The 27,895-nt window shown below is 43.6% G+C and overlaps 1 protein-coding gene and 1 non-coding gene across 2 annotated transcripts in view; both read right to left on the bottom strand.

The window, feature by feature from the left end:
• The window catches only part of LTBP2 (latent transforming growth factor beta binding protein 2), a 147,780-nt gene that overhangs the window by 49,539 nt on the left and 70,346 nt on the right, over positions 1-27,895 (bottom strand). Inside the window, exons 8-9 of the mRNA XM_056850879.1 lie at positions 27,568-27,670; positions 4,453-4,527 (exon numbers count right to left, since the gene is read on the bottom strand). Of these exons, the coding sequence (XP_056706857.1) occupies positions 4,453-4,527; positions 27,568-27,670 (178 nt within the window). The remainder of the gene's footprint in view (positions 1-4,452; positions 4,528-27,567; positions 27,671-27,895) is intronic.
• On the bottom strand, positions 26,371-26,442 carry TRNAI-AAU (transfer RNA isoleucine (anticodon AAU)). Its single transcript has one exon. It is a non-coding gene; the product is annotated as a tRNA-Ile (tRNA).

The raw sequence follows: 27,895 nt of genomic DNA, 5'->3' as shown, positions 1-27,895 counted from the left end.
CTTCAAGTGTTGCTGCTTAAAATGTTCAAAATGATGATTTAATGTGTTCTTGAATTACTTCCTGTCTGAGTTAATGAAACTATACTGTATTTGCCTCACTATATATCTTTGCTCTACATGCCATAGAGAAGTATCTGCCTCCTTATCCTTCTTGAAAAATGCACAGAAACTAAAAAAAGGTAAAGGTAACTAGCCCCTTGAAAAGTCATCTTAACCACACACACACTCCATATATTTTCCATAATGGGGTGTCACCAGGGTTTAAATGAGCATTTTCATCTTTTGCACCAGGCGTGCATTGTTTACAGCAGTGAGAGAAAGATACTCTGCACAAGATCAGATGTATTCCAGGGCTCAGCTGCTCTTATACCTGGCCTTCAGGAACCGATTCTTGTTTCAAATTAAGTTTATAAGTGTGAGAATACCTACATGGTGCAAGAACTGCACCCAATAACTGTAGAGGAGGCCTGGTGTCTTTCCCACCTCTTTCAAGAAAAGTGTAAAAGGAAAAAAAGCTTAGTGAACCATTTACATGTTGGCTCTTTTTCAGCCTGGCAATAGGGGAAGAGTTGAAGATCTTGAAAAATTAGCATTAACCATCCCATTTATTCTCCCCACCCCCTGATGTGAAAGCTCCCAGGCATCCTGTGTGGTCTCATTCCAGTGTTCTTCCAGACAAACGGTTTTTAGTGCTAGGCAAGGCCTTCAGATTCAAGTTCTGGGCAAGCCGTGGTCTGCCAGGTACACATTGCACAGTTGCCAGAAGAAGATATGAATGCAAAGAACAAGAAGAAGAACTGGTTTTTTATATGCCGACTTTCTCTACCACTTAAGGAAGAATCAAACCGGCCTACAGTCACCTTCCCTTCCCCACAACAGACACCCTGTAAGGTAGGTGGGGCGCTGAGAGTGTGACTAGACCAAGGTCACCCAGCTGCCTTCATGTGTAGAAGCGGGGAAACAAACCCAGTTCACCAGATTAGCCTCCTCTGCTCATGTGGAGGAATGGGGAATCAAACCTGGTTCTCCAGATCAGAGTCCACTGCTCCAAATCACCACTTTTAACCACTACACCACACTGACTCACAAAAACAACTAGTACAAGCATTACTCTCTGCATGACTGGGAAGGGGAAGAGAGCAGAGGAAACAGCATGGCTTCAGTGGTTACAATAAAAAGCCTGTGATCTCAATATTCTTAGAAATGTATCTGGAGTCCTATAAATCTCTTATATGTAAGCTGCATTTTCTTGTCCACCAGTTCAAATACACAGAAAGTGGCTTCCATCTGTACCCATCCCTGCCACTTCTTTCAAAGAGTTCTGCCTACACATGTAATCTTCCATGCTGGTAGTGATCCTGTCTAGTCAGGCTTAACTCCAGTAGCAGAATTGTTATCTAGTGCCATTCTCTAGGCTACAGAGTTTTAATATCAGTTGCTCCATTCTCATTATGATGAAAAATAGCCTCTGAGGAGTTGTTAAACAAGCCCAGTGTAGGAGAAGGGAACAAGGAATGAACTGGGAACCAACTTCCGCCTCCTTGCATGAGACACATCCGTACACTTAAGAATCTTTTCTAGCTCCTTCATGGCTGCCCTTCCCAGCCTCAAATCTCCTTCTGATTTCTTGGTTGCAGAATATCCAACATGAGACGGATTGACTCTATAAAGGATGCCACAGCCCTCAGTTCGCAAGACCTGAGCAAGGCTGTTAATGATAGGATATTTTAGAGGACATTGATTCATAGGGTCACCATGAGTCAGAAGCAACTTGATGGCACTTACACACACAAAGTGTAGGAGAGTGGGTTGGATAGTAGGGAGGACCACATATTAGTAAAGCCACCAAATTGGCAGAGGCCTATAAACAACTTCAGCATTAATCTGTCCTTCCTTCACCTACAATCCCTCCATCACTTGAAGGAAATCAGGATACTGCATAGGCATGGATCTTGTGGTAAATCTCTGCTGATGGAAGACATTTCCATCAGAGGAAAAAGACTCCCTTACCTTCCCTCACCTGTGTGTGTGTTAAGTGCCATCAAGTTGTTTCCGACTCATGGCGACCCTATGAATCAATGTCCTCCAAAACATCCTATCCTTAACAGCCTTGTTCAGATCCCCCCCACCTGTAGCAGATCTAAATGATTCCTAATGTGCTCCTCCTGTAGAAAAGCAGACACTCAAGAACAACGTGAGAGGAGAACTGTAGGTCTGCAGCAGCAGGGAGGAATTGGTGAAAATCACATACCCTCCACTAGGGTGAATTTACCATGGGATCCAACCCAGTAACTATACAAGCAAACAACAAGAACTCTATAGAGGAGAGATCCAATCAATTTTTTGTGTCCACTGCACCACCCTCATGTGTTTAGCTCATAACACAAATACGGAGAAAGGGAAAACATTTATGGGAGAAGGTGGACAGGGTTCCTCTGCCTATCAATTATCTCCTATATATGTTATCTCTCACCCCAAATAATTTATTACTAACCCCACCCCCAAGCTGGGCTCCAAGACTGGAAATAAGCCCTGGAGGAATAGAAGTGGTCAAAAGGGCATTTGAAGAAGAGAATCATTGAATATGGGAAAGATAAAAATACACCTACCAATTCTTCCCAACAAATGCCTTCCCAGTGCTTCCCACATTCATCTTACCTCAGCAAACATGGGTTTGGAAGCATGCATTTGCTGAGGTAACATGTCGACTGGCCATACATGTTAGTGAGAAGACTGTGCAGACTAGCGCCACTCTCTTTGTTCTCTCTCAGGAATTGGCCCAACTAGCTCCTTCAGCCCTTTCACTGGTGAGGCAACGTGACACAGTGATTAAGAACAGTAGACTCTAATCTGGTGAACCAGTTTTGTTTCCCCACTACTACACATGAAGCCTGATGGGTGACCTTGGGCTAGTCACAGTTCTCTCATAACTCTCTCAGACTTACCTACCTCACAAGGTGTCTGTTGTGAAGAGAAGAAAGGAAAGTGATTGTAAATTAATTTGAGACTCCTTGAACGTAGAGAAAATTGGAGTATAAAAACCAACTCTTCTTCTTCCTCAACTAAATTTAGAAGACCTACATAATTTGCCCAGAAAAAACAGGAATAATTCCTTGGTAATCATCTCCCAGAAGGTACTGAGCAGAGTTTCTACAGCAGAGCTCGTCAAACACAATACGCACGGTCACGGCTGTTAGAGAAAGGCAAAAGGGGATGTGTGGAATGGTAATGACAGGCAATCGTGGTTTACAAATGGGTTGGGAGCCGCAAAGGTTCAGACCCACAGTATTGTGGTGACTTGCTAATCAGTTCAATATGCCAGAAAATTCCATGTTAAAGGAAATGTGTCAAGAGACCATCCATCACTGGGCTAGCACAACTCCATATCAAGACTCCTCATTACACCCTCCAAGCAGCATCTCGCTACTTTTTTTTGGGGGGGGGGGAGATAATGGAGAAAGAACCATGAGATTCTGCTGAGAGGAAACGATGAGCTCTGTACTTCAAAAGGCATCAGGCATTTGTACCAAAGAGAAGAATTCTTTAAGAGGCCCAACAAATATTTCTCCTCTACGTATATTAACAAAAATCAAATGGACACTGACAGAACTTTCATGGAAGGAAAGGGTATACATCTGTTGTGTGATCTCAAACTGACATTTTAGGAGGTTGGTTGATAGGGTTGCCAACCTCCAGGTACTAGCTGGAGATCTCCAGCTATTACAACTGATCTCCAGCCGACAGAGATCAGTTCACCTGAAGAAAATGGCCGCTTTGGCAATTGGATTCTATGGCATTGAAGTCCCTCCCCTCCCCAAACCCTGTCCTCCTCAGGTTCTGCCCCAGAAACCTCCCGCCAGTTGCGAAGAGGGACCTGGCAATCCTATTGGTTGACCTTATTATTCCTGCCGGCATTTGGGGAGCTGTGAATTTTATCCCAAACATACTTGTTTTAGTATTAATTATTACTATGTAATTTCTCTTTATGTTGTTTATCATTAACTAATTTTCTTATCTGGTGGTTTATTATTACCTGCCCTCAGGCTTTTTGAAGCATGTTGCTGTAGCAGAACAAATCAAAGACTAAAAAGAGGCTTTCACACCTGTTTACTTTAAGACCTTCCTCTCAATTCCATCCAATGCACAGAAAATAAAACTGCTAAGCTAAAGTTGCTTTAAGATACAAAAAATAAAAAACCTTGTTAAAAACTACCTGAAAAACCAGAATACACCCTGCAATTAAATTACTAATTACAACCTTACCAGAGGCAAAGAAGTATGTGATTATACATTTCTCCACAGGCTGGAGAAATCTGTATCTCATATAGGGCTGGGTTAATTTTACTATTTGACTGGGTAAGACAAGTTTTCATGTACTGGTAATAATGAATGTTAGAACATCCAAGGGTGTGAAATACCAATTAAAATACACATTTATGTAATTAAGCTTACCTTGGCAGTGGCTCCGATTCAGCCTCTTATATCCTTGCGGGCATTCAACTTGTCCATTTTCAGTCACTGGGTGAGCTAAATGAAGGGAAAAGAAAAAGGGAAACCTGTATCAGGAAGGACAACTCAATCTCCTTCTTTTCTTCTCAGACACATACACACATGAAATAAAGTACTTTTTCAGACAATACATAATTAATTTATGGAAGACACTGCCCCAAGTTGCAACTAGCTTAAAAGGCTTGAAAAGGGGATGTAAAAAAAATGGTTTACAGGTCTATCAAGGGCTATTAACCATCATGAGGGTGAGTGAGCCCCCTGCCCCTTCTTGGAACATCCAACAGGTGCAGCTATTTTGGCTAGAGGCCAGGAGTTTGTTTGAAGGATGAGGGACCGAGACTGGGCAAAAGCAGCACGGGGGGGGGGGAAGGTTTTGTGTGTTCATCTAGGTAATTGCTGGTTTGGGGGTGTGATCACAATTGGTTAATATCGGAGACAATTTGTGACATGGATATGTATACTGAGGTGGTGGAGGGGGCATGGAGGTAGGTGGTGTGGGAAGAGTTTATGGAAATAACTGAGGAGACATGAGAGGAGCTGCCAGTTGTCCAGTCTCCCACCCAAACCAAGCAAAGTGGGGAAGGAGTTTTTAATTCCCCATACTTTCCCTTTAATTTTGATCAGTGCCAGGTCTGATAACAATAAGGTCTTGCTACTACCTCTCTTCTAAGCAGGGTCTGCCCTGGTTGGTATTTGGAAGGGAGACCACCAAGGAAGACCAGGGTTGCTGTGCAGAGGAAGGCACTGGCAAACCACCTCTGTTAGTCTCTTGCCATGAAAGGGGTGACCCAAAAGGGGTCACCATAAGTCGGCTGCGACTTGACGGCACTTTACACACACACTACCTGACTTAGTGGGAAGGAAGCAGCTGACATGGTATGTGTGATTGAGACCTGGCTTGATGAGGTAAACAGCGTAAATATGTCACAAATTATTCCAGCCAGTGTTGCAGTCTTTTTTTAATTAGGGGATGGGGCTGAGTCTTAAGAGTCTTTCCTTCTGCAGTTTCCTGATGTTTATGAATGTTGGCATTGATTGTATGTATTTTGTGTTAAGTACCACAGTCTGGGCTTCCTACTGGTGTACCATCTGCTTAGCTCATCAATGGGAAATTTGGTTGAGCTTGCAGAAGCGGTAGGGAGAGAGTCACATTTAGTAAAAGAAGCCTGTCTGGAAAGCTGGGAGAAGAAAAAAGGTAAGCGCCTGGACTTCCCTGCCTGCTGGAAAGCCTTCACACCGATCAGCTGTTTGGTAGGTCAGCTGCTGGGTGGGATATCAGTAGGGTTGCCAGGTCCCTCTTCTCAACCGGCGGGAGATTTTGGGGGTGGAGCCTGAAGAGGGTGGGGTTTGGGGAGGGGAGGGACTTTAATGCCATAGAGTTCAATTGCCAAAGCGGCCATTTTTTTCCAGGTGATCTGATCTCTAGCGGATGGAGATCAGTTGAATTAGCAGATCTCCTGCTACTACCTGGCAGTTGGCAACCCTAGATATCAGGGTTGAGCCATTTGCAAGATCCCAGGTCCACATGGGTAAGGTGCTTATACTACAGCTTGCTAGATTAAAGGATGCTTGTGCTGGTTCCCTCCCGCCCCCTTGTTTGGGAGAGCGATCTGAGCACAGCTTGCAGGCTCCCAAACCCATGTGGGTAGGATACTTGTACTGGGGAACAGCTTCCTAGGCTAGAGGAAGTTTGTGCCCTGGAATCTGTAATCCAGAGTTTCTCAGATCAAACAGAAAAGTGAAATTGTAAACCTGACCCAATTTGTCAGTAGTTGTTTCTGTTCTGCAGATGTAGTGCAATCAGCAAAACAAGGAGGAAAAATCAACAAAATTGCCTCTTTGTATTTCTTTTTAGACATGTAGGTTGTTATATAGTATGATGCTTTTGAAAAAAATTGAAAAGAGGGTTGTGGATATCAACTGTTCAGGTGCAAAAAAATAATAATGAACTGTAATATATTTTGCAAATTTTCATTTTATCATACTGAGACCAACTCTTTCCTATGATTAATAAAGGATGCAAACCAAAGGCTTTTTAGAAATTGCTATTCTTGAGCAAAACGATAGATGTGAATTTGTTGTTCAGCACCCCAGTACCTGGCATTACATTATGGTATCTGTTTATTTGTTTGTTTATTTGTTTGATTTAATACACATGGCCCAGCCCAAGCAAGTGACATTTATGTCATATCCGGCCCTCCTAACAAATGAGTTCGACAGCTCTGCCTTAAACAATAGATTTAGAATTATGCTGATCAAGATTCATGAATCAAGGAGCTTCTAAGGGGGAAAGGAAAACAATCTGTGTCTATGACTGGCCTCTTCCATACTTCTGTATGCAGCCAATATGGTTAATTTTAACATGAATCAAATTTTTTGCTGCTACCTGCTGTGGAAAGCAGCATCAACAGCTTTGCAAAAAGGCATTTCTGCATAAGCTCCACTGAAATGAATGGGAGTTGCACAGGAACACATCTGGACTCTTGGAGCTTTTCCAGATGAATTTTTGCAACCACAAAGCTTTTACTCATTCATTGTTTAGGATCTGGACATCAAGGAAGGAATTTGTTGTTGCACGGATACCACATTTTCCTACCACCCAACAACCAGCAATATGGCACTGGGAAAATGGGAGTGTTTCCCTCGCAGTCACCCACCCAACTTACAGGTGTTATTGCAATTTCTCTGTGGAATACAGTTGTGCCAGTGTCCCGGGAACCTACTGAATAGTACCTGTGGCTGTGACATCATTTGTGACAAGTGACACAACTCCCTGCCTCTCGGTCATAGATTCTAATGACTTTTTGGGAGTTTCAAAAATTATTCTTTTTCTTTTATTCTTAGAGGCTGAGCAACCCTGCACTGTACTACCCTGTATGGGGCACTCAGAATATGGTGAATGATTATGGCTTCTTGGAGCATGGCCACGACATCTTGGGAGATGCATCTTCCCTTCATGCTTTGCATGTTTACCACAACAAATACCAGTATACCACCAGTGTACCCAGGCAGGAATTGAAAACATATATCTGCTCTTAGGAAAAGTAAACCTTTCTCTGAATGTCAGTTTGCTGGGGGCCTCTGGAATCAAAACGTGTGCGGCAAAGGTAACAGCACAGCTTTCAAATGAGGTAGAGATAATAGGATCTGAATGAGGGGATTAGTTGAAAGTAGATCAAGATACCCTTTTAAGGCAGCTGTTATTCTTGTCTTCATCATCTTTGAATTATCTGCCTAAAAACAGACAGAGGCTTTACTCTCACCTCAACACTGGTTTTTGTGGCTGAGATTAAATATTGGAAATGTTTGATCCACTGAGAATGACTATGCTTAAATTTGTTCTGGATTAATAAAGTTATTTTAGAACACTTAACTTTGTCCCTTGGATGACCAGCGTATATTTGCTTCGAGAAACCCTAATATGGGTTTCCTTCAGATTGTTTCTATTTCTGACATTAATAATACAAGAAAACAGAGAAGACTGACTCACTAGTCGAGAGGATATGAGACAGCAGGCTTTTAAAAACATGTTCCCTGATTAAAGAGCTATAAAACTTTTTAAGAAAAATATGTCCTACATCTTCATTAAAGCAGGGATAACTAACATTTCAGCATTAGTGCTTCCATATTTTAACAGTTGTACAGATGAGAGGATGTTGGCAGGTCACTGCTTCAGGGACTGGAAAAGCTGCCAACATTTCCCATTTATGCAGCTGTTAAAAGATAAAGGTGACCGCAGGTTGGTTGTTCCTGAATTAAGATTCTCAGTCGTACACCAACATTTTCTGAGAGATGGTGAAATGATTTTCTGATTGAAGAACTGTCTTTGCCCCCTGGTCTCCATGGCAAATCAAGAATCTCCCCAATGACCTTTTGGGGTGACCTTGTGTCATGAACCAAGAATAGAATGAATACTGCTTTTATGTTCCCATTACGTCTGTTCTCTCCTTGGACTGTTCATTAGAAATTTCCTTTCCTAGTACTCAGCTGAAAGGCAGCAGAAATTTGCTACACATTATGAACTAGATGTGGGGGGAAATTGGCAAACTCTGAGATACATCTGCTACCTTTACTGCTGAGTAGAAATGGAAAGTTCTATTCCAAAGTTAGGTTGATGATTCTAATTATACAAGTGGGTGACCCACAAAGAATTGCAAGGGATGGAAAATTCCCTTTTTCTCCCCCCACCCACTGGCTTTGCAATTCACCTCAGGCAGGAGAAGCATCAAGGAACCTGCTAGACACCTTGCCAGGTTTGCATATAAAGTGTGGTCATAACATCCAAAGAGGCCTACAGTGATGATGCAACAATGTCCACAAGCCTGTCTTATATCTATTTAGCAGTGCCAAATCTTTTCCTTTGCAATTTTTGGCATTGCGAACAGGCTCTGCTTAATGAAAACTGTTGCAGTGCAGCCTTTCAAATGTCCCCCTTTCTCACAAAGGGGACAGTCAATTCTTGTTCCTCTTGCTTAGTGGTGTGACCTTTGCATGATATGTCAGTCTATGGTATCTTCATTTCTTCAGTGTACATCTACATACATGAGGGTTTTAATGGGAGGCCCTTAGGAGAACAACAAAACTGGATAGATTTTCCTACTTCTAGTTACTCAGATCATGCACAGCCCAATGTTCTTTACAAACTCTCTGCAGTGCACAGCTATTATTAGAAGAACTGAGCAAGAATAAGGCCTTTTATGCAGGGACGTTTCCCCACGGTCACCCCCGCTGACTGCTTTGGGGCTTCCTTTGGATTATGCATGCCTTTTCCGACCATCAGAGGTCACCTTGTTCTCCCCGTGCGTTTTGTCTGCATTTTCCAGATTCTGGCCAAAACAGCATCCGGAAAACACGGGCAAAACACTTTGGATCATAGAATTGGAAGGAACCACCAGGGTCATCTATTCCAACCCCCTGAACAATGCAGGAATTTCACAACTACCTCCCCCCACCATCCCCAGTAACTCCTATTCTATGCCCAGAAAATGTGGGGGAAAGATGCTCAGTCCCAGAAGATGGGGATCAGACATGCACCTGGAGTTCTGGGCTGAGAACTTAGTTCCTGGGCACAGCAGGCTGATTCAGATTGGGTCATGGCTTGCACGGAAAAGAAGCTTAAGCCCCCTTTCCCTACAATGCTTCTCTGACCTGAGCCACTATTTGCGCCACTGGAGGAAACTTACACACGCATTTCAGGTCAGAAAAATGGCATGGAGCCATTGTGGTCCAAACTGGGTCTCTGCACATGTGGGAACTGAGTTCTCAGCCAGGAATTCTTGAGGTATGTCTGCAGATAATATAAGAATCCACTGTGTGGACTATGTAACACATGAATCAACTCTGAACATAAATACATGTACGTTACAAATATATATTGATTTTATGCCAGTTTCACTAAAGAATTCTGGGAATTGTAGTTTGGAGAGGGAGTTGAGAATATATTTTTTGTTAGAGATCCCTGTTCCTTTGCTAGGTCAATAGGGATGGACACAAAAGACTGAGAGCAGACATCTACTCACAAAATCGATCCTCCCTGCCTTCGCACTGCAAGTCCCTATGCTCCAAGATAAGCAACTTGGGGGGAGGGCAGGGGTCAATGTGGACTCTCCAGCAAGAAGGACAAATCAGTTAAAATTGCCCCCTTTGCATGAGTTGAAATGCCTTTATTTATTTGTTGGTTGATTCATTCATTAATTTACTTTATTTGATGGTCTATGACTGCAAATGAATTATTGATTGATTCATTCATTCATTCATTTGTACCCCACTTTTCTTCCCATGGGGATCTAACATGACTTACAATACAAACAATATGATACAAGAAAAATCAAATGGACAAACAGGATAGATAAGTGAGGAGGGGAGGCTTCAAAAAGTCATGCTTATGAAAGAGGAACTTGGTATCCACCCCACAGTGTCTAGAGCTCTTTCCTAGTGAATGACTATCAAATATATGCCCTAACAGAGACCAGAACATATTGCTCCAGAGATAGATGTTGTCAAAAAGGGTCATCATTAACAGTGCAATCCTATACAAAGTTATTCCAACTTATACCTAAGCAGGCTTAGTCTGTAGTAATTCGGCATAGTCTTTCACTGTTAATGACCTAAATGGTGCTAAGTTCTTTTGGAATTTTAGCCCTACTTCATAGGTTCCATAAAATGTATTGCAAAGAAAAAAAACTGTTGATTGTCCTTTTGAAAGAAAATGGAAAGGAGAAAAGATCACAGAGCAACTCTATCATTACTTCAGTTTTTTCCTCCTGTATTGACTTTCAAAGCATTATTAATGCTCTTCAGTTTTTTCTTCCCGTATCATTATTAATACTTTTGGAACACTTGGCCCTCTCAACTAGGTATATCTAACAATCTGAAATATCTTCAGAACTCAGAAATTTTCTTTTTTCATTTTCTGCTCTGCTACAACTTTCTGAGATATGAGCAAATCATTTATATAATTGGATGTTTATTAAAACATTTAATCCCACCTTTCCCACTAAATATGGCAGCTCAAGGTGGCTTACTAACACCTAATCAGCAATCCCAACATAGTATATAATAGGGTTGCCAGGTGCCTGCTAGTAGCAGGCAACCCCCAGTAATTTGCCCCTCTGCCCGCCGACCACCTGAGAGTCGGCGGGCAAACGCGCACGCACGCGTGTATACTGCGCGCATCACTTCCAGTTTAGAACCGGAAGTTCCGACTCACAAGGGGCCTTATACATCTTAGTTTGCGTGGTAAAGGGCCGCTTTACCACTCAGAGGTATAAGCCCCCTTGCGAGGTGGCACTTCTGGTTCTAAACCGGAAGTGACGCGCGCGTGCACGCACACATCCACACTACAGCCTCCCGCCGGAGGAGAAGGAGGACCTGGCAACCCTAGTATATAACCATCTGCAATAGATAATACTAGTTTCAATAAACCAAATCCCTACAATAAGATTCTACATGGAATCTTACAAATAGTTAATTAGTTAATTCTCAGTGTCTGCAGTTCTTGGAAATGTTACCAAGTCTCCACTGAAGGGAATTGTTATAGGCTTTGAGATACTTTATAGCTACAGATGTGAGTCTCAAACAACTTCCTTCATAATAGTACTATGAACACTGCCACTAACAACCCTAAGCAGAGTTTAATCTTTCTAAGCCCCTTGACTACAGCACTTAGGAATGCACTGCAAATGACCTTAGAAACGGACAGGTGTATGACCATATGACACCATCACAAAAGTCATAACTTTCTCAGACGCAAGTGCTCATGCTTTATTACACAGCTGGATGACGGCTGAGCAAGATTGCAAGGCTTCATTGATTTGACTCTTTTGCACTACAAGTCTGCACTTTACATTTGGTTTTCAATATTTATTAAAGATTATTTAAAAACCTTTAAAGATCTTTGATTGTAAAATATGGAGCCATTATGTGAGTTTCTATTTCCCATGACAAGTGGCTTTAATATTAATTCAAATAATTTTGGGTCATGATTCATATTACGAAAAAATTGTGAAAATCATGGCATCGTTTTGGCCTTCAGTTCTCTGTGAAGGTCAGGCATCACCCAAACCACCTGTGGCCACCATTCCCCCATCTTCTGAATTTCCTCAATTCTCCACTTACATATTTTTTCCCTTTCTTTAATTCTCTTATGGTATGTGATAAGGGAAATGAAAGTGGAAGGAATGACACAGGCTCCTGATTAGGTGCTGGAGTAACAGCCCAGGGCTCGTTTATTTCCCCTTCCCTCCCCGCTTTTTACAAGGGGCTCACAGCTCTGGCTACACATGGTTTCCTGAAGCACTGAAGAGAATTTTAAATAGTTGCTTAAAATAGGTATGTGGGCTCTAAAATGGCTGGCAAAGTACACAATTAAACCCCTCAAAACCTTTTTATAGGTGAGTGTAACCAAGCCAATAATTTTAAAAAAAATAAAAATCCACTGCAGTATTTTGGAGTGAATTAAAGAGTTTTTTTTAAAAAAAGAAAACCTAAGAGCAAAGCATAGGTAAAGACTGTGTGTTTTACTGAAACACTAAAGAAGACCTGCTTTTTCATTTACTACCACGGATTTTAGAGTGTGCGCAGTATAATTGATTAAGAGGTTTTATTACTGCAGTCTTCGTTTCTTCCATATCTGTTCCCCATGCATTTGTTCTGAAGTGTCACTATGCAATGAATAGAGTTGCCATATTTCCCTATTGACTGGTTTTTACCCAGAATGTAGGAATGCCAGCGGTATGTCTCATTACCCAGAATGTAGGCATGCCAGCGGTATGTCCCATTAGCTTAGGGTTGCTAACCTCCAGATATTAACTGGAGATCTCCTGCTATTACAACTGATCTCCAGCCAACAGAAATCAGTTCACCTGGAGAAAATGGCTGCTTTGGCCATTGGACTGTAAGGCATTGAAGTCCCTCCCCTCACCAAATCATGCCCTCCTCAGGCTCTGCCCCAAAAACCTCCAGTTGGTGGCAAGGACAGACCTGACAACCCTACATTAACTGGCCCATATTACCAGCTTTCATTTTTAATCAAAACAAGTCTCGGGGCCTTGTAGATCTAGAGGCACTTTTCTGCAAGTGGGAAAGGGCCCATCCTGCCTTCTCTTTGTTCTAACCAATGAGGAAAGTCACAGCTGTGGTTGTCAGGTATGGAAAGACCAAGGAAATACTCTGCTGCCCTATTGCCAGGAAGGTCTGTGGCAGCAACTGGTAGCTCCATCTGTGTTTTCTGCTTCTTACAATTTGACTGGCTTCTAAAAGTAAATAATTGTAAGGAAATTTCATGCCTTCTGGTGAATATCTAATTTATCCCAAAACAAAAAACAACAACAATGTAACAAAAGTGTCTCTTTCTTAAAAAAAAAATACTATCCCTTTCCCCACTCTACCTGAGAGGTTGAAAGCAGCATTAAAACAAAGTGATCTTATAGTCCAGTCTTTCAGATGACCATAGCTTTGGAAACTATGGAGAAGTGAGTAACTCATACATATCAACCCACATAAAAACAGTTGCGAGAATCAATCCTACTGGATTAAGACTACACTCTGGTAAGCAAAAAGAGAATGACAGGTATAGAAAAGTTTAAACCAGAGGGGGACAGCTGTTTTAACAAGCATCCTACAAATAATGTGCAAAGTATGTGATGGAGCCATGCTAAATGCACACTATAAATATATTCAAAAATGCCAGCGACAACCTTCTAAAGCAGCCATTTTCTCCAGGTGAACTGATCTTTGTCCCCTGGAGATCAGTTGTAATAGTGGGAGATCTCCAGCCACTAGCTGGAGGTTGGCAACCTAGTAGCCATACCCACGCACTTTCCTGTTCCTGTCCAGGACTGCCATGAACTTCTACTGCCTCCACTACTTGTGGCATCCATGAATCAGGTTACAGCAGCCTCTGCTCTAGACTAACATTCAAACTTGCTGAGAGCTATTAAAGCTTTCCTTTCCCATAGATCTGATGTCAGCTCTGATCCAGAGAGAATGAAACTATTAAAACTAGGTCTGAAGGAGAACGGCAGCTGACCCCTTGCTGTTCCATTCCAATTGTCTGATCCTGTGGCTCTGGAGTCCTAGACTTGGGAGTAATTCTCAATGTGGATAAGGAAGGAGAACTTGAAATCACTTAAAGAAAGCAGATCAGATGCTCTGACTAAGCACAGCTGGTGATGGGGTCTGCACTAGGCAGCCAGAAAGGATTATTAGACACACACTCTGGATCTGTTTATAATTCCCTCCAGAAAAAGAAAATATGACTTAGACTAATAAGCAGCTGAGAGATCCTTCCCCGGGAGAAACTGGGATATCAAGCTTGCTTGAAAACTTGGCTGAAGGTTATAATGATTTAACCTTTGAGCCTCAGCTTCATGGCCAGTTTTGCAAACAGTAGACTTTGTTTTTCAAAGTGAACTCTTTGCAGGTGGCCAAAGATCAGGACTCCACCTACACTGCCTAGCCAGTAACCCATTTCCCATCCCCAATGTCAATCCAGTGCCATGATAGTCTCTGTCATGTCTGCAAGTGAAGGGCAATCCCAAATTAAGGCTGCTTCGCACAAAAAGATGTGTCATTTTATTGGGAAGTTGGGCGCAATTAGACCCCTAGAGAAAAAGGAGGAAGTGTACTCCATCCAAAGCTTTAAACATGAGACTGTTATCTTTTCAGCTATCAAAGAATGCAACTGTTAGGAAAATATTTCATAAAATATAAAAAAGAATCAGCAGAAAGATAATTCACTGGAGACCTACAGCCCATCATGCTGGATTTCAAACTGCCATAAAGGCTCATATATCAGCAGGTAATATCAGAAGGTAACAAAAAAGAAACGTCTTAAAGGAGAAAACAATAAACAAATCAAGCAAGGATTTAGCAATCTGCCTTGGTCTCAACAGAGAGCTGTAGCTTTCACTGACCTGCCCAATATACTTTTTTAGCATTAACTTTTAACACAACTATGAAATTCATTTAATCCCTGGAAAGGTGCTCTGATGGTAGTGACACGGTCAAAGGCGCCATTCTTCTCTTAGATGGCTTCAGTGGTTGTTTTTCAAAGTGGACAAACCTGACATCTTTAATGACAGATGGAATGGGATTTCAATCAGTGGAGTATGGCTTTTCTCACCTCCCACTGCAGCCCAAAATAGTTTCTGACAGGGGAACATCCCCCCCTCCAATAACAGAATGAGGGCAGAGTTAGAGGTTTGCCACAAGATAGCGGAATTGGCAAAAATTGCCCCTCCTTCGGTCCGTGGAAATGAACCATGGGGTGTGCCACTGCTACATAGCTAATGATGATCCTACATCTTTGATTAATAATATCTGTTATTTCCCACCCTTATCTTCTTTGCATTGCAGCAACAACCACAAATGAATATCCCAAGGCAAAAGAAAGGATTTATTCAAAAATAAGTTTTATATGAATGCATTTGGAGGGGAAAATATGGCCCTCACTTTTGCCTTATTGGGTAGAGAAAATGGCAACAGACCATTGGCTTTGGGCAGCTCTTTGTTTTGCAGCATTGTATTCTCGGCCGATCCAACTAGCGGTGTCTGATTTCTGTTCACTTCATGAGGAAAGAGCCTTGGTTCCTGCAGTGTCTCAAGTCTCACACCTCCTCGACCTCACTAAGAGGAAAGCAGAAACGTGCTCATCCATGTGATCATGTATGGGCCTTACAGAGAAATGACAGACAACAAAGGCAGAGAGGGGGGCAATATCTCAAGCAGTTCTACACGGCAGTCCTGTGGCATAGCTGGGCTTTTGATTTTTAATTCAGTGACCTATAGTCTAACTACAGGCCTCCCTGCCTTCTAAGGTGAGCAAATACAACATTAATCTGCATTGATCACAGACGGAAGCACATTTATTTGCAGAGAGTAAGGCGAGGTTCAGGCAGACCGTAAATAAAAAGGGTTCCTGTGACACCTTCCAGAAACAGCTTTGGACAGGAATAGGTAATTACCATTTCTGTGCACATTCTAAGCTGGGTGTTAGGATCCTGCCCTAGCCAAATTCCAAGATAATTCAGGATGCTGCATGATATGTGCCACTTCTCAGGAGCCCTTGGGGCGCCATGTTCTCAATCAGAAGAACTTGTTTGGAGATTTCCTTGGTGCTTGCGCTCACTTTGATGCATATAGTTCTAGGCTACCTGTCTGCTGCTATGCTTCAGGCACCTGACATCAGTGAAGGCAGCTGCATATGAAACAGCAAGGCCTGCGGGCGAACAGAAGCCAGAATGGAGTCAGTGCTATGAATGATGAGTAGCTACAAAACACCGTGCCGACTCGCTGAGCTGCACGCTGAAGTAGCTGTGTAGAAATCAGTTTAGCAGCCACAGTTAATGACCATATGGAGGGGAGGGCTGCAATGGGTGTTGTGAGCCGTTGCTGACAGCGGAGTGATGGAGCTGAGCCAACTATTGCAGTCTGCAAACAGTGAACGGTGTGTCTGACAAACAGGAGGCCTCCTTAAGGAGCACAGGCAGGTTCCAACAAGAGGGAAAGATACTATTGCTTGAAGAATAGCCACATGGAGCAGTGAATGACAGGGAACTCAGCAATTCATGAGGAGGTGCAGCAATGAGGGGGAAAATAGGGATCAGTAGCACAGGTGAAAGTCAGTTCATAGCTTGTAAGAACATGGGAATGGACTAGAGTTTTGGTCAACTGAAATGGTGGTTTCTGAGACAGATGCTACCTTAGCATCATGTCTGATGTAGTTTAATTCCATTAAACACCTCTGAAAAAGCATAGTTGTGGCTGAGAGCTTGCATGGTGTCGTGGTTAAGAGCGGTGGACTCTTATCTGGAGAACTGGGTTTGATTTCCCACTCCTCCACATAAGCAGTGGACTCTAATCTGGTGAACCGGGTTTGTTTCCCCACTCCTCCACATGAAGTCTGCTGTGTGACCTTGGACTACACACAGTTCTCTCCGAACTCTCTCAGTCTCACCTACCTCACAAGATGCCTGTTGGGGGGGTGGGGAAGGAAGGTGACTGTAAGCCAGTTTGAGATTCCTTAAAGGTAGAGAAAATCAGGGTATAAAAACCAACTCTTCTTCATGCAGTGCTTTGTTTTCCTCTTAATAATTCCACAGGGGTAGACATGTTCGTCTGTTGCAGCAAAAAATAAAGTCTTATGGCACCTTAAAGATTAACCGCATTTCATTCCTACGTGGGCTTTCACGGACTACAGCCCACTTCTTCAGATGTGATGAGCGAATCCCCACTTTGCATTCATTTTACGTGGGGTTTTTTTTTAAAAAAAGAATACAACAACAGGGTCATCCTGCAATGTAGGAAATTGGTCTCTGGGTGCTTCGGTGGGGGATCACAACAAAGGGGAAGAACACAGCACCTGCCTCTAGCTCATTATCAGTTCTGAGTGGGCAAGTATATTCCTCCTGCCTATTCAGCTTACTTACTGTGAGGCACGTGAGGCTCTGAATTTGGAGTTCATCTAGGAGATGGAGTCATTTGGGCAGTTAGTTAGCCATCCAGCCAAACACTTAAGTGAAGACTGCTGGGCCCAAGTTAACTGCATTCTTTCTTAATAAGCTGCAGCTTTACATTCACAGCAGGGCCTACAACTGCTTGAATGCCCATGGGCTTTGTACAGGGAAATGTGATGGAAAGCTGGGAGGCAGGAGGTTTCGAACCAATGTCCCTTAGCCCTTTCCAACTATATGATTCTTTAATGGCATGTAGATTTGCATTCTGGTCAAATTGTTTTAAGAGTATTTTCAAAAGGCGTATCATGGCTTTGGTGTGTCGGTTACAGTTCTATTTGAATGAGTCCAGTAGATCTATTTAAGCAATTAAAATTGCTTGGCTATGCTTCCATGCACTGCAGCATAATTAGAACAGACCAGCTGTACTTCACAAGCAGGAAGCCAATGAACCAGCAGAAAGTTAACTTAGTTAAGTGCACATTCAGTTATGACAATTCATTGGCCCTTGTAGAGCAGCGGTGTCTCTTCCAAGTATGTGAGGCCGCTCCAGAGAGGGTTAAGGAAGGAATTGCCCTCATCATGTTGAAATTCCACTGGATGAAAAACACCCCACACACATAATTGCACACTTAATGAAAAGATAAATTCCATTTTCATGGAATCAACTCCCTCTCCCACTTAAAATTACCCCGCGGCACACTCAGCATGAGTCGAGGAGCCTCTAGGGCACAGCTGAGCCACTTCGCTGGAGAAGGACTCATTAGCTACTTTCAACAGTTTTCTCTGAGTCATCTCCATCATTATCCCAGTGAGGATGGGCAAGCATTTGGTTTTCACAATATTTTCCATTCTAGCAGAGAGAATGGTATGGTGGTTGCAACATCATTCAGCATTTATCAATGGTTCTGGCTTGATCTGGGCAAGCTGCCACCTGTTTGCCAACCTTGCCTGGCAGTGGGAGGTCCATCTGGGGAATGTGCTGAATCCTCAACCCAGCACTACTAAATCCAACTTTCCAATGCACGCAGATTCCCCCCCCCTTTTAGGACAAAATAAAAACCTTGGGAAATGTGAAGGGGGCAAAAGACTTGCTCACTAGAACTGGGAGCTCATCCGTTGTCTTGAAAACCCCATGAGGTAGCACTTCATGGGGTCACTATGAGTTGGCTGCAACTCAATAACACACTTTACCTTACCTAGAACTGGGAAACTGCAGGGTTGTCTAAGGTTGCAAGCTTAACAATGCTTTCCTAGAAGTAAGTCTCATTGAATAAAATGAGACTTATCTGAGTAGACCTGCTCATGATTGCTCCCTTAGGGAGGCAAGGTCAATCAGCAGCCACTAGATGAAATGAAACTTTTCCTGTAATTCTGGTCTCATGCTAAAGAATCAACCCCAGAGATGTTCTCATTCAGATGTAGCTAGGGTTGCCAGCAGCGGGGGGAGGCATAGGCTGATGATGTGCTTAAATCACTTTCGGTACATACTAGAAGTGATATCAAAACGTCACTGGTGATGTAGGATGCTCTGATATTTGGGCAAAAACTGGTTTTACCATAGAGATTTTTTTCCAAATACCAGAGTGTTCAGCATTGCCAGCAACACACTGACATCACTTCTGGTGAATACCAGAAGTGACATTGCCACATTGTCAGAGACACCAGTGCATTGATGGCCTAGGCCTTCCCCCACTTCTGGTAAGTCTCCCCACCAGTATATCAGCAGCTGGTGGTGGGGCTGAAGGGCGGGCAGCTCTAGATGTAGCCCTTATTTCCTATGCTTTGATGTTTCAAATTGATAACTTTCTAATGTTTTCCAAACCAATGAAACTATCAGATTGTACTATTGCTGTAGTTAATAAGGATTTCCCTTGGACACTGTCTGTCATCTTTGAAATTTTTTTTGGCAGCAAGCCAACTACAAAAAAAGTCTGTGCATCTCCCCCTTCCAATATTTGCTTGGCTGTACTTCTTGAGGGGTGTTTTCACATGTGAGGCTGCACGTAAATCAGCCTATAATGGGAATGTAACTCCTACACTGATGAGCATATACACAGTTTCTTTTAAAATCTTATCCCATGTTAACAATATTCACATGTTGCACAAACCATGAAAGAGCCTCAAATACTCTGTTTAGGGTTGTTCACTATGTAATTTCTGCATCATTTAACATGTCATATTTAAACGCTTATGCTTCGTTATCAGGTCTGTTCCAGATTTCTGCTTGTTTTCAGATTTTTGCCATGCAAACCCTATTGTACAGTTTATTTGGATACCCCATCCTGTTGACAGTATTTTACTTAACACTATGTGATCAGCCTTGAGTTTCAGTGAGAAAGGTGGACTTTAAATAATAAATAAGGTAGGTTTGACTTGGATTCTCCAATTTGATGTTGGTTCTGTTGGTTCTGTTTGCATTAGGAGGCTTTTTACCATTAGTTGCTCTTGTGTGTTTAGCTGTTGGTTTCTCTGAAATGTTTTCCCATAGGAAACAATGGAGATAAATAGTATGGCTGGGGCCACCTTGTTTAGAGAGCTGTAGATTTGGACCCTTTTGTCCACTTTGCATGAAACTTGGAGAGTCTTTAAGTGGACAGTCTGCTCTAGGTACCCTGCAATTTTGGTGCCATTTGGTTGAAAAAACAGCCTCTCCAGTCCCACGATAAGGCACCCCATAGGGAGCAATGGAATCTGAATATTCCAGAATTATGGGGAAAAAACTGCACCCAAATCCTGAAATGGTATCAGGGGATCCAACTACTTCTGACCACTGGTATTTATGCCCTTCTCAAAATCTGAATTTAAAAAAAAGCAGAGGAGTTTTAGGTGCACATCCCTAGTCCCCATATACTGAAATATTCCTTCTCCCTGTGATGAGGGCAGAAGTAGGAGCATGCAAGATATCACTTTGGGTACAATAACAAAAGGACGTGCTCTTAATCTTACATATAAAAATAGTTTTATGCTTGTCTGGCTTATCCTTTGCCAGCTGTATTTATCTACTATAGCTATAACCATTTAGCCGCCATTTTTTGGCATCAGTTTCTAACCTTTGGTCTCTTACCAGCCCATGTGTTCTGCCAAGCTCAGAAAGATCTGGTAATCTCCTTACCTGAGAATTGTCCTGGGCTATTAATGCATGGCTGGGATGTCATTGGTTTGTTCCTGTTACATCTCATGCTTTTACATCCTGCATTCAAAAAAATCGAACACATGGCGAGAGCCTGCTGAAGCTGCCTTTGCCTCTTGCCTGCAAGAGCAGAAGCACCAGCCACCCGAAACAAGCTCACATTAACTCCACTCGCCACCACTCTCACCAGCGCCAGTATTACTTTTCAGGGGCATCCTATGCGCGAAGAAGGGGTGCCGGAAGGAGCCACTGCTGCTCTGCCTCCACCACCCATCGTCCTGGCTGCCTCTCCACCGGCCTGGCCTTGCGCTCCTCCACCCCTGGCCTGGAAGGGTCCTGGAGGTGGGTGGAGGTGGCGGCTGGAAATGTGCAGCGAAGGTGGCAGTGATGAGGAGAGCCTGCCGAGGGGGCGGAGAAGGGCGCCGGAAGGAAGGGGAGTCGACCCGCATGCAGAAACACAACAGTGAGCACTCCCAAATATAATAGGCATGCTCATCCAATCCCGAAGAGAATAGGTATGCATCATGACTAGTATCCATTTTGACTACTAGCCATGAATACGCCTCTCCTCCATGAACATGTACACTTCCTTCCAGTCGCCTGGGTTCTCCCCCACACTCAGCAGGAGCAGCAGAGATGGCAAGCCCATGAGGAGGGAGCTCAATGGCAACAAAGCACCAAGCTTTGTGTGACTTTGAGCCAGTCACACACCCTCAGACCTGACCCTGGCTAGAAGTTGCATGGGAGACCTCCAAGGAATACCATGGTCATGACCTGGAGGCCTATGTTCCTGTTACTGGGCCAGGTCACTGCCTAAGCGCTTATTGAGTCCTGGCCAGATGAAGCCCAGGAACAGGTAGGGCTTCTGCCTTTTAGACTATTTAAGCTCTAGGCTAAGCAGAGCGCCTTGCTGGTGTTCACATGGCCAGCAGTCTTCTGCACTCGCTGTGAGCCTAACTGGACCTAGATGTGCCCTGACCTGAGAACTCTTTGGATAACCAGGCCCCGCTTCCAGTTACCATTGCTCCTGAGGAGTTTAAAGACTGTTTCAAGCTGCTGCAGTCAAAGACAGAACAACTGCACTTCTAGAGCACCAAACCCTTGTGTGTGTGTGTAGGTCGGAAAGCTGTCAGCTGCCTAGATGCTTGGAAACTGCCCCAGACTTCTTCCCCATACAGAATTATACAAGAATAGGTAATATAATCCTCTACTTTCTCTGTCCTCCCTTCCTGTACTTCTCCCTTGAGTTACGTATGACCTAAATGTGCCTGCAAATAGGATGTGCCTGCATCTCTCATGGGCATTTTGGTATTTTGTGCGACGTGTGTGCTTGATTTTATACTGACTGCATCAGTGTGTGTTGATATTTTATTCAATAAAATTATCTTTGGTTATTCTGCTAAATTCCAGGCCCAGTTTTCATTTCCAAGCCTGCCTCAGAGTGTCCATCCCTTAGTTTTAAAGATCCCTTCTAAATGTTTGGGCCATTCATCCTTGCTAGGGGTTAAAAGAGAACTTGGATCGTAGACCACCATGGAATACCAGGGTTATTATGCAGAGGAAGGCAATGGCAAATCATCTCTTGCCTTGAAAACCCTACTGGGTTGCCATATGTCAGCTGCAACTTGACGGGACTTTACACTCACAATGCTGTACTTAAAAGGCTAGCTATTCTCGTAGTCTCTTCTCCAGAATGTATAGAAGCCAAGAGAATTAGCACCTTAAATCCAGCAGAACTAAGGATGGGATTTTCTAGTGGCATGTGAAAGGAAGACCCTCAGGGGAATGACTTTTGCTGTCCTCTTAGTCATAAGGAATTAATCAAGAAGGCACAGAAATAAATGTCAAGCTACTGTTCTGTCTTTTCCACTTTTGTCTGTTCAGAGTGGCAGCAAATTTTCAAGATTTCTAGTCCCAATTATCTCTAGCCCTGCAACCTCAGATCTTCTTAAAATGGAGAAGTGAAAGACTGAACCTGGGACTATGTACTCTCCCACTATCCATAAAATAATTTTTCTGACTTATAGATCTATGCTCCATCCAATTTAGAAAGACCATGAGATTTGAAATAACTTCATGAGCGCAAATATACTGAAGTAAAGTGTCCTGCAGCCATATTAATCTTTCCAGGCTGAATTAACCCATAAACACTGCTTGACCAAGTATTGCCCATAACCCTTAGAAGGACCATGCAACACAGGAGCCCTAAGCCTAATAAAATGATTTATGAGGGGAAAGACGTAGGAGGCTGCCTCCTTCAGGCTAGCAGGACAAGTGGTCCTAACATTGTTAGAATATAGCTGCCTAACCAATGGGGGCCAAATGCAGTTTTCCACATTGTAGTTTCTATTGACTTACCACTGTACATGGTGAAAGGTGGGAATAACAAGGTGCACCTTCGTGGGCAATCACAGCATTCAGTATACCTCAGATCACCAGGGATCTCAGGCAATCTCTGCCCTATTGCAACAGCCATTTTGCCTAATTTGGTGTTCCCAGTCAGCCTTCCCCAGCTCTACCTGCTAACAGTTGTGAAACTGTAGTGCAGATGAATGGGGCAAGCCCTTGTGGTGATGACCCTAAGTTTTACATCATGGAATGCTAAGAAAACTGGCCTGGGTTGTAGCCTTGAGACACTTGTAATATCAACAAAATAAAGGCTAAAATAGACAACAGAGGCTTTCAAAAGTGGCAACGAAATGAAGCCCCTCCCCACACCACACCACATTCTTGAGCCAAATCAGGCATCAGAGCATTTGGGAACATTAGTTCCCCAACGTGATGTCTGTTTGCCAGTCAGGTCAGGGAACGCCAGATATATTATCTAGTTTGGCCCTAAGGGCTTATTCAAACAAACCCTGGCTTTCAACTGTCCTGCTATAGCTTGAGATGGTCATGGAAGTGCAAAGTGCCGAAAACATGAATAAATATTTTGTATCTCAATCACAACTGCTTAAAAAAAATAGTCGTGACTAAGTGCCAAAAGCCAATCCATTCATAGCATAGGGTCAGCAGTTACATAACTGGCTGATACCATGGCAACATGACAGAAAGTCAACTGGGCTAACATAGCCACCACATGCTCTAAAAGGATTGTGTGAATAGGCCCAGACAGTCCTGTGAATGTAATGCTGGCATCAGCATTGTGTCTGGATGCCCTATTATTCCAACAAGTCTTTAGAGGGGTAAAGATGGACAAAACCCAAGACCAATTCCTTTGGCAAGCTCCCAAACTGGTTAAATACAACAAAGACAGACGGAGTCTATGAGGCAAAAGCAAAGGCCACGTTGGCTGGCTGGTTCCAGTCTGGCTGATTACAGCTGCTATTTCTTTGATAACCCGAGGCTCTTCTTGTATCCTGAGATCATGAGCTTGTTTTCACATACTGTATCCTCTTAAAGAGTAAAAAAATCATTAGCAGACCGAAGCCTGATTTTCTTGTGGTACACAATACGCATTTAATGGCCCTTTCATACAATCAATCTATTTATTTAAAACATTTTTATGCTACCTTACCACCTGACCTGGATAGCCCCAGGCTAGCCTGATCTCTTCAGATCTCTGAAGCTAAGCAGGATCAGCCCTGGTTAGTATTTGGATGGGAGACCTCCAAGGAATACCAGGGACATGATGTGGAGGCAGGCAGTGGCAAACCACCTCCTAATGTCTCTTGCCCTGAAAACCATACGAGGCCACCATAAGTCAGCTGTGACTTGACAGAACAAAACAACAACAACACCTGATCAAGGTCCACAAGGTGGCAAACGTGAAAATAAATTAAAATATTAAAACATTTGAGCAATTAAAATACATTTAAAATTACAAAATAATTCCATTGTGTGTTCAAGTCGCAGCCGACTTATGGCAACCTCAGCAAGGGGCTTTCAAGGTAAGTGAGAAGCACAGATGGTTTGTCATTGCCTTCCTCTGCAGAGTCTTTCTTGGTGGTCTCCCTTACATGTACCGACCCTGCTTATCTTCTGAGATCTGACGAGACTGGGCCATACCATGCTGCCTACCCTCCCAATTCAATTAAAGCACATAAACAACACCAGAAGGAGGGCCAGGAATCGTTATCAGGGGTATGCCAGACAAAACAAAAAAAAGTCTTTACCTGCTGGCACAAGACACCAATAGAGGGAGACAAACTAATCTCCCTGTGGAGGGACTTCCACAGTTTTGGTGCCATGACTAAAAAAACCCTTTCTTGGGGTGGCACCCGTCTAGCTTCAGGAACCAGAGTGTACAGGTAGGTTCAAACGGGAGAAGGAAGTCTTTAAGATATGTTGGTCCAAGGCTGTACATGGTTTTAAAGGTCAATACCAGCACCTTGAATTGAACCTGGAAGCAAGTTGGAAGCCAGTATAGATGAAACAATGGTCCCTATTGCCACTTCCAGTCAACAGGCCACAGTATTATATACCAGCTTTAGCTTCTGAACAGTCTTGAAGGGCAGCCTCACACAGAGGGCACTGTAGTTATCTAATCTAGATGTTACCATGGTGTGCACCACAATGGCATTTGTTAAGCAACACAGACATTTGTTACTTATTTGTTGCAAATGATCGGGTCATAAATTATGATTAAAAACACTTTTTAAAAGCATCATTCAGAACCAAAAAGCAGTACACATCAAACAATATCAAAAAATCTAGCGGCAGCAACAGGAAAAGACAGCAAAATTCAAAGGGAAAAAATCTGGGGGGGGGAAACAATTTTTACTAGACATCGGAAATGCTTCTGTAACTCACATCACCACAGAAGGTGAACCAAGGGAGGAGGCCAGGGCTCTGGGGTAGAGCACGTGCTTTGCATGTAGAAAGTTCCAGGTTCAGTCCCCAGCATCTCCAGCTAAAAGGATCAGGTTGCAGGTGATGTGAAAGACCTTTGCCTGAGATCGCAGACTGCTGCAGCCAGTCAAAGTAGATCATATTGACCTTGATAAGCCAATGGTCTCACTCTTTGTAAGGAAACTCAGTGTTCACATACTTGCTGCAATCTCTAGACCAGAGGTGACGAACTCAATGGTTACAAGGGCCAAATATGACATAAATGTCACTTGGTCAGGCCAGGTCATGCCTCGCCAGGCCAGATTGAGAGCAGGGGCTGCCTCAGCTGGCTCGCGGGCTGGATAAGAGATTTCAAGGGGCCAGATCCGGGATTGCGGTGCAAGGTGAAAGAGGGACTCCAGCCTCCCTTTCCCCCCATGCCATTTTCCTGACCAAAAACAGCTCTGGGAGGTGTTATTTGCCCTGTTGGGGGCTGCATGTGCACAGAATGGTTGTATGTAAAAGCCCCCCCAACACAGCAAACACCACTCCCCTGACCAGTTTTGGGTCAAGAAAATGGCACAGGAGGAAGGCTGGAGCTCCTCCTCCCCCTGTGACATGGTGCCAATCCATATTGGATCCCTGCAGAACTTCAGAACTAAGTTCCTATCAGGGACTCACAGCTGGCATCTGTGACAAGTCCCCTTGAGGATCACTTGTTAAATGTAACGTGTAGTTTGGGCCTCATCATACCATTGGTGGATACATTAGTTAGCAAGTGATAAGCTTGCCTTACAACTCTGATTACATTTTATTACAACTCTGTGCAAAAGCTGATCTCGATTCATGTAAGCATCACTTGAACACAAGAACACATGAAGCTGCCTTATACTAAATCAGACCCTTGGTCCATCGAAGTCAGTATTGTCTGCTCAGATGAGCAGCGGCTCACCAGGGTCTCAGGTAGAAGTCTTTCACATCACCTACTTGCCTGGTTCCTTTAACTGGAGATGCCAGTGATTGAACCTGGGACCTTCTGCATATTGAGCAGATGCTCTACCACTGAGCCACAGCCCCTTGATATCTGTTGCTCTTACTTTGTAAACATGGGCATGTGAACTGGCCCCAATGTGGAGATATATGTGCTTGCCCTTGAAGAGGAGGCAAACAGAATAGCTGACCTGAGAAATGCCTGTGTACTCAGTCTAGCTCTTGTGCATGCCAAGGAATAATGCACGGATATACCATGCTCCTTTCAAATAAATTCAGCCAAAGTCTACAACTGTAGTACATCAGTGTCTCAGGGTACTGGGAAAAGAAAACCCAGAGCTGGAATTCTATGCCCCTGGAATGGGCTCTAAATTCAATCCTGCCAATTGTTTGATGTGGTGTTATTTCCAGAGCCTTCGCCAAGCCCTCATCTAAAGCAGGCCAGTAATTCTATCAGGCTGTAGCTGCAAAGGCAGGCTGAGTATAGAGCCTCCCCAGCCTAAAACGATGGCTGTTGTTTTCCAGTTTTCTCTTGCCTAATGCCTCCTACGACAGAACAAACATCAGTCTGCCCTGGGGGTTTTCAGGGGTGGTTTGTGGGAGAACTGAAGGGCTCTGAGCCAGCAGCAAAGCCAATCTCATTCTTGCTGGCACCTAAGCCGACATTATATGGCCAAGTAAACATCACTAAAACATTACACGCTCTGTCTCTTGCCCAAGGTTATTCAGGAAAGGCACCCATGTTCAAGAAGAAACAGGGTCAAATTAGATGTGACGAAGTCTTCATGTCCGCCATGGGGATACCACTGCCACTTTAAAAGTCTAAAAGGGGCAATTGAAAACAGCAACACACTGGGATGAGTGTTCTTACGTATTTCTGCCCCCACCCGCACCTTTTCAAGTACCAAAATGGCCATGGGGGGGGGTCAGAATCGGGACCTCATGCCATTTTTAAATTGCCCATTTGAGGCTCAAAAATGGCAGTGCTGTCCCAGTGGTGGACACAAGGATGCGGTCACATCTAGTTTGGCCCACAGTGTCTCTGGAACGAGTGATCATGCCGTGAGCTCCAGCTTCCTGTTTGTTCCCCCTTCCAATTCCAGATGGATCATTTTTACCTCATCCCAGTTTATGTTCAGCCTCCCCATGTTCAGAGACTGTCCCTATAAGAAGAGCAGAGACTAAACAACGCTCCCCTTGGATAGCGCTTACCTGGTTTCAGTGGGCACGGGATACATCTGCTGATCCCCCAGAAGACCCCCACACTGCCACAACAATCCTCATATTTGGACAGACCAGGCAATGGTTCAGCACACTAGAAGGGAAAGAACAGAATAAGCATCAGGATTCTCTCCCTGTTCAACACTCAGGAAGAAAAATTGTGCCAAATAAAATGCCTGGTCCATTATTCCTTCCTTCCAGGAGTACAAGATTCTTGACCAAATGCTACAAAAACCAAGACAGTGGAGAGGAGAAGGAGAATAGTAGCTGAGGCTTTCTGCGGAGGAATGATCCAGAGCAAAGGCAGAGATGCCCGCTT

This window comes from Euleptes europaea, chromosome 6 (assembly GCF_029931775.1).
Source record: "Euleptes europaea isolate rEulEur1 chromosome 6, rEulEur1.hap1, whole genome shotgun sequence".
In the NCBI taxonomy this organism is placed as follows: Eukaryota; Metazoa; Chordata; class Lepidosauria; order Squamata; family Sphaerodactylidae; genus Euleptes; species Euleptes europaea.
Note: the sequence above shows the minus strand (reverse complement) of the source record. Positions and strands in the feature narration are given on the sequence as shown.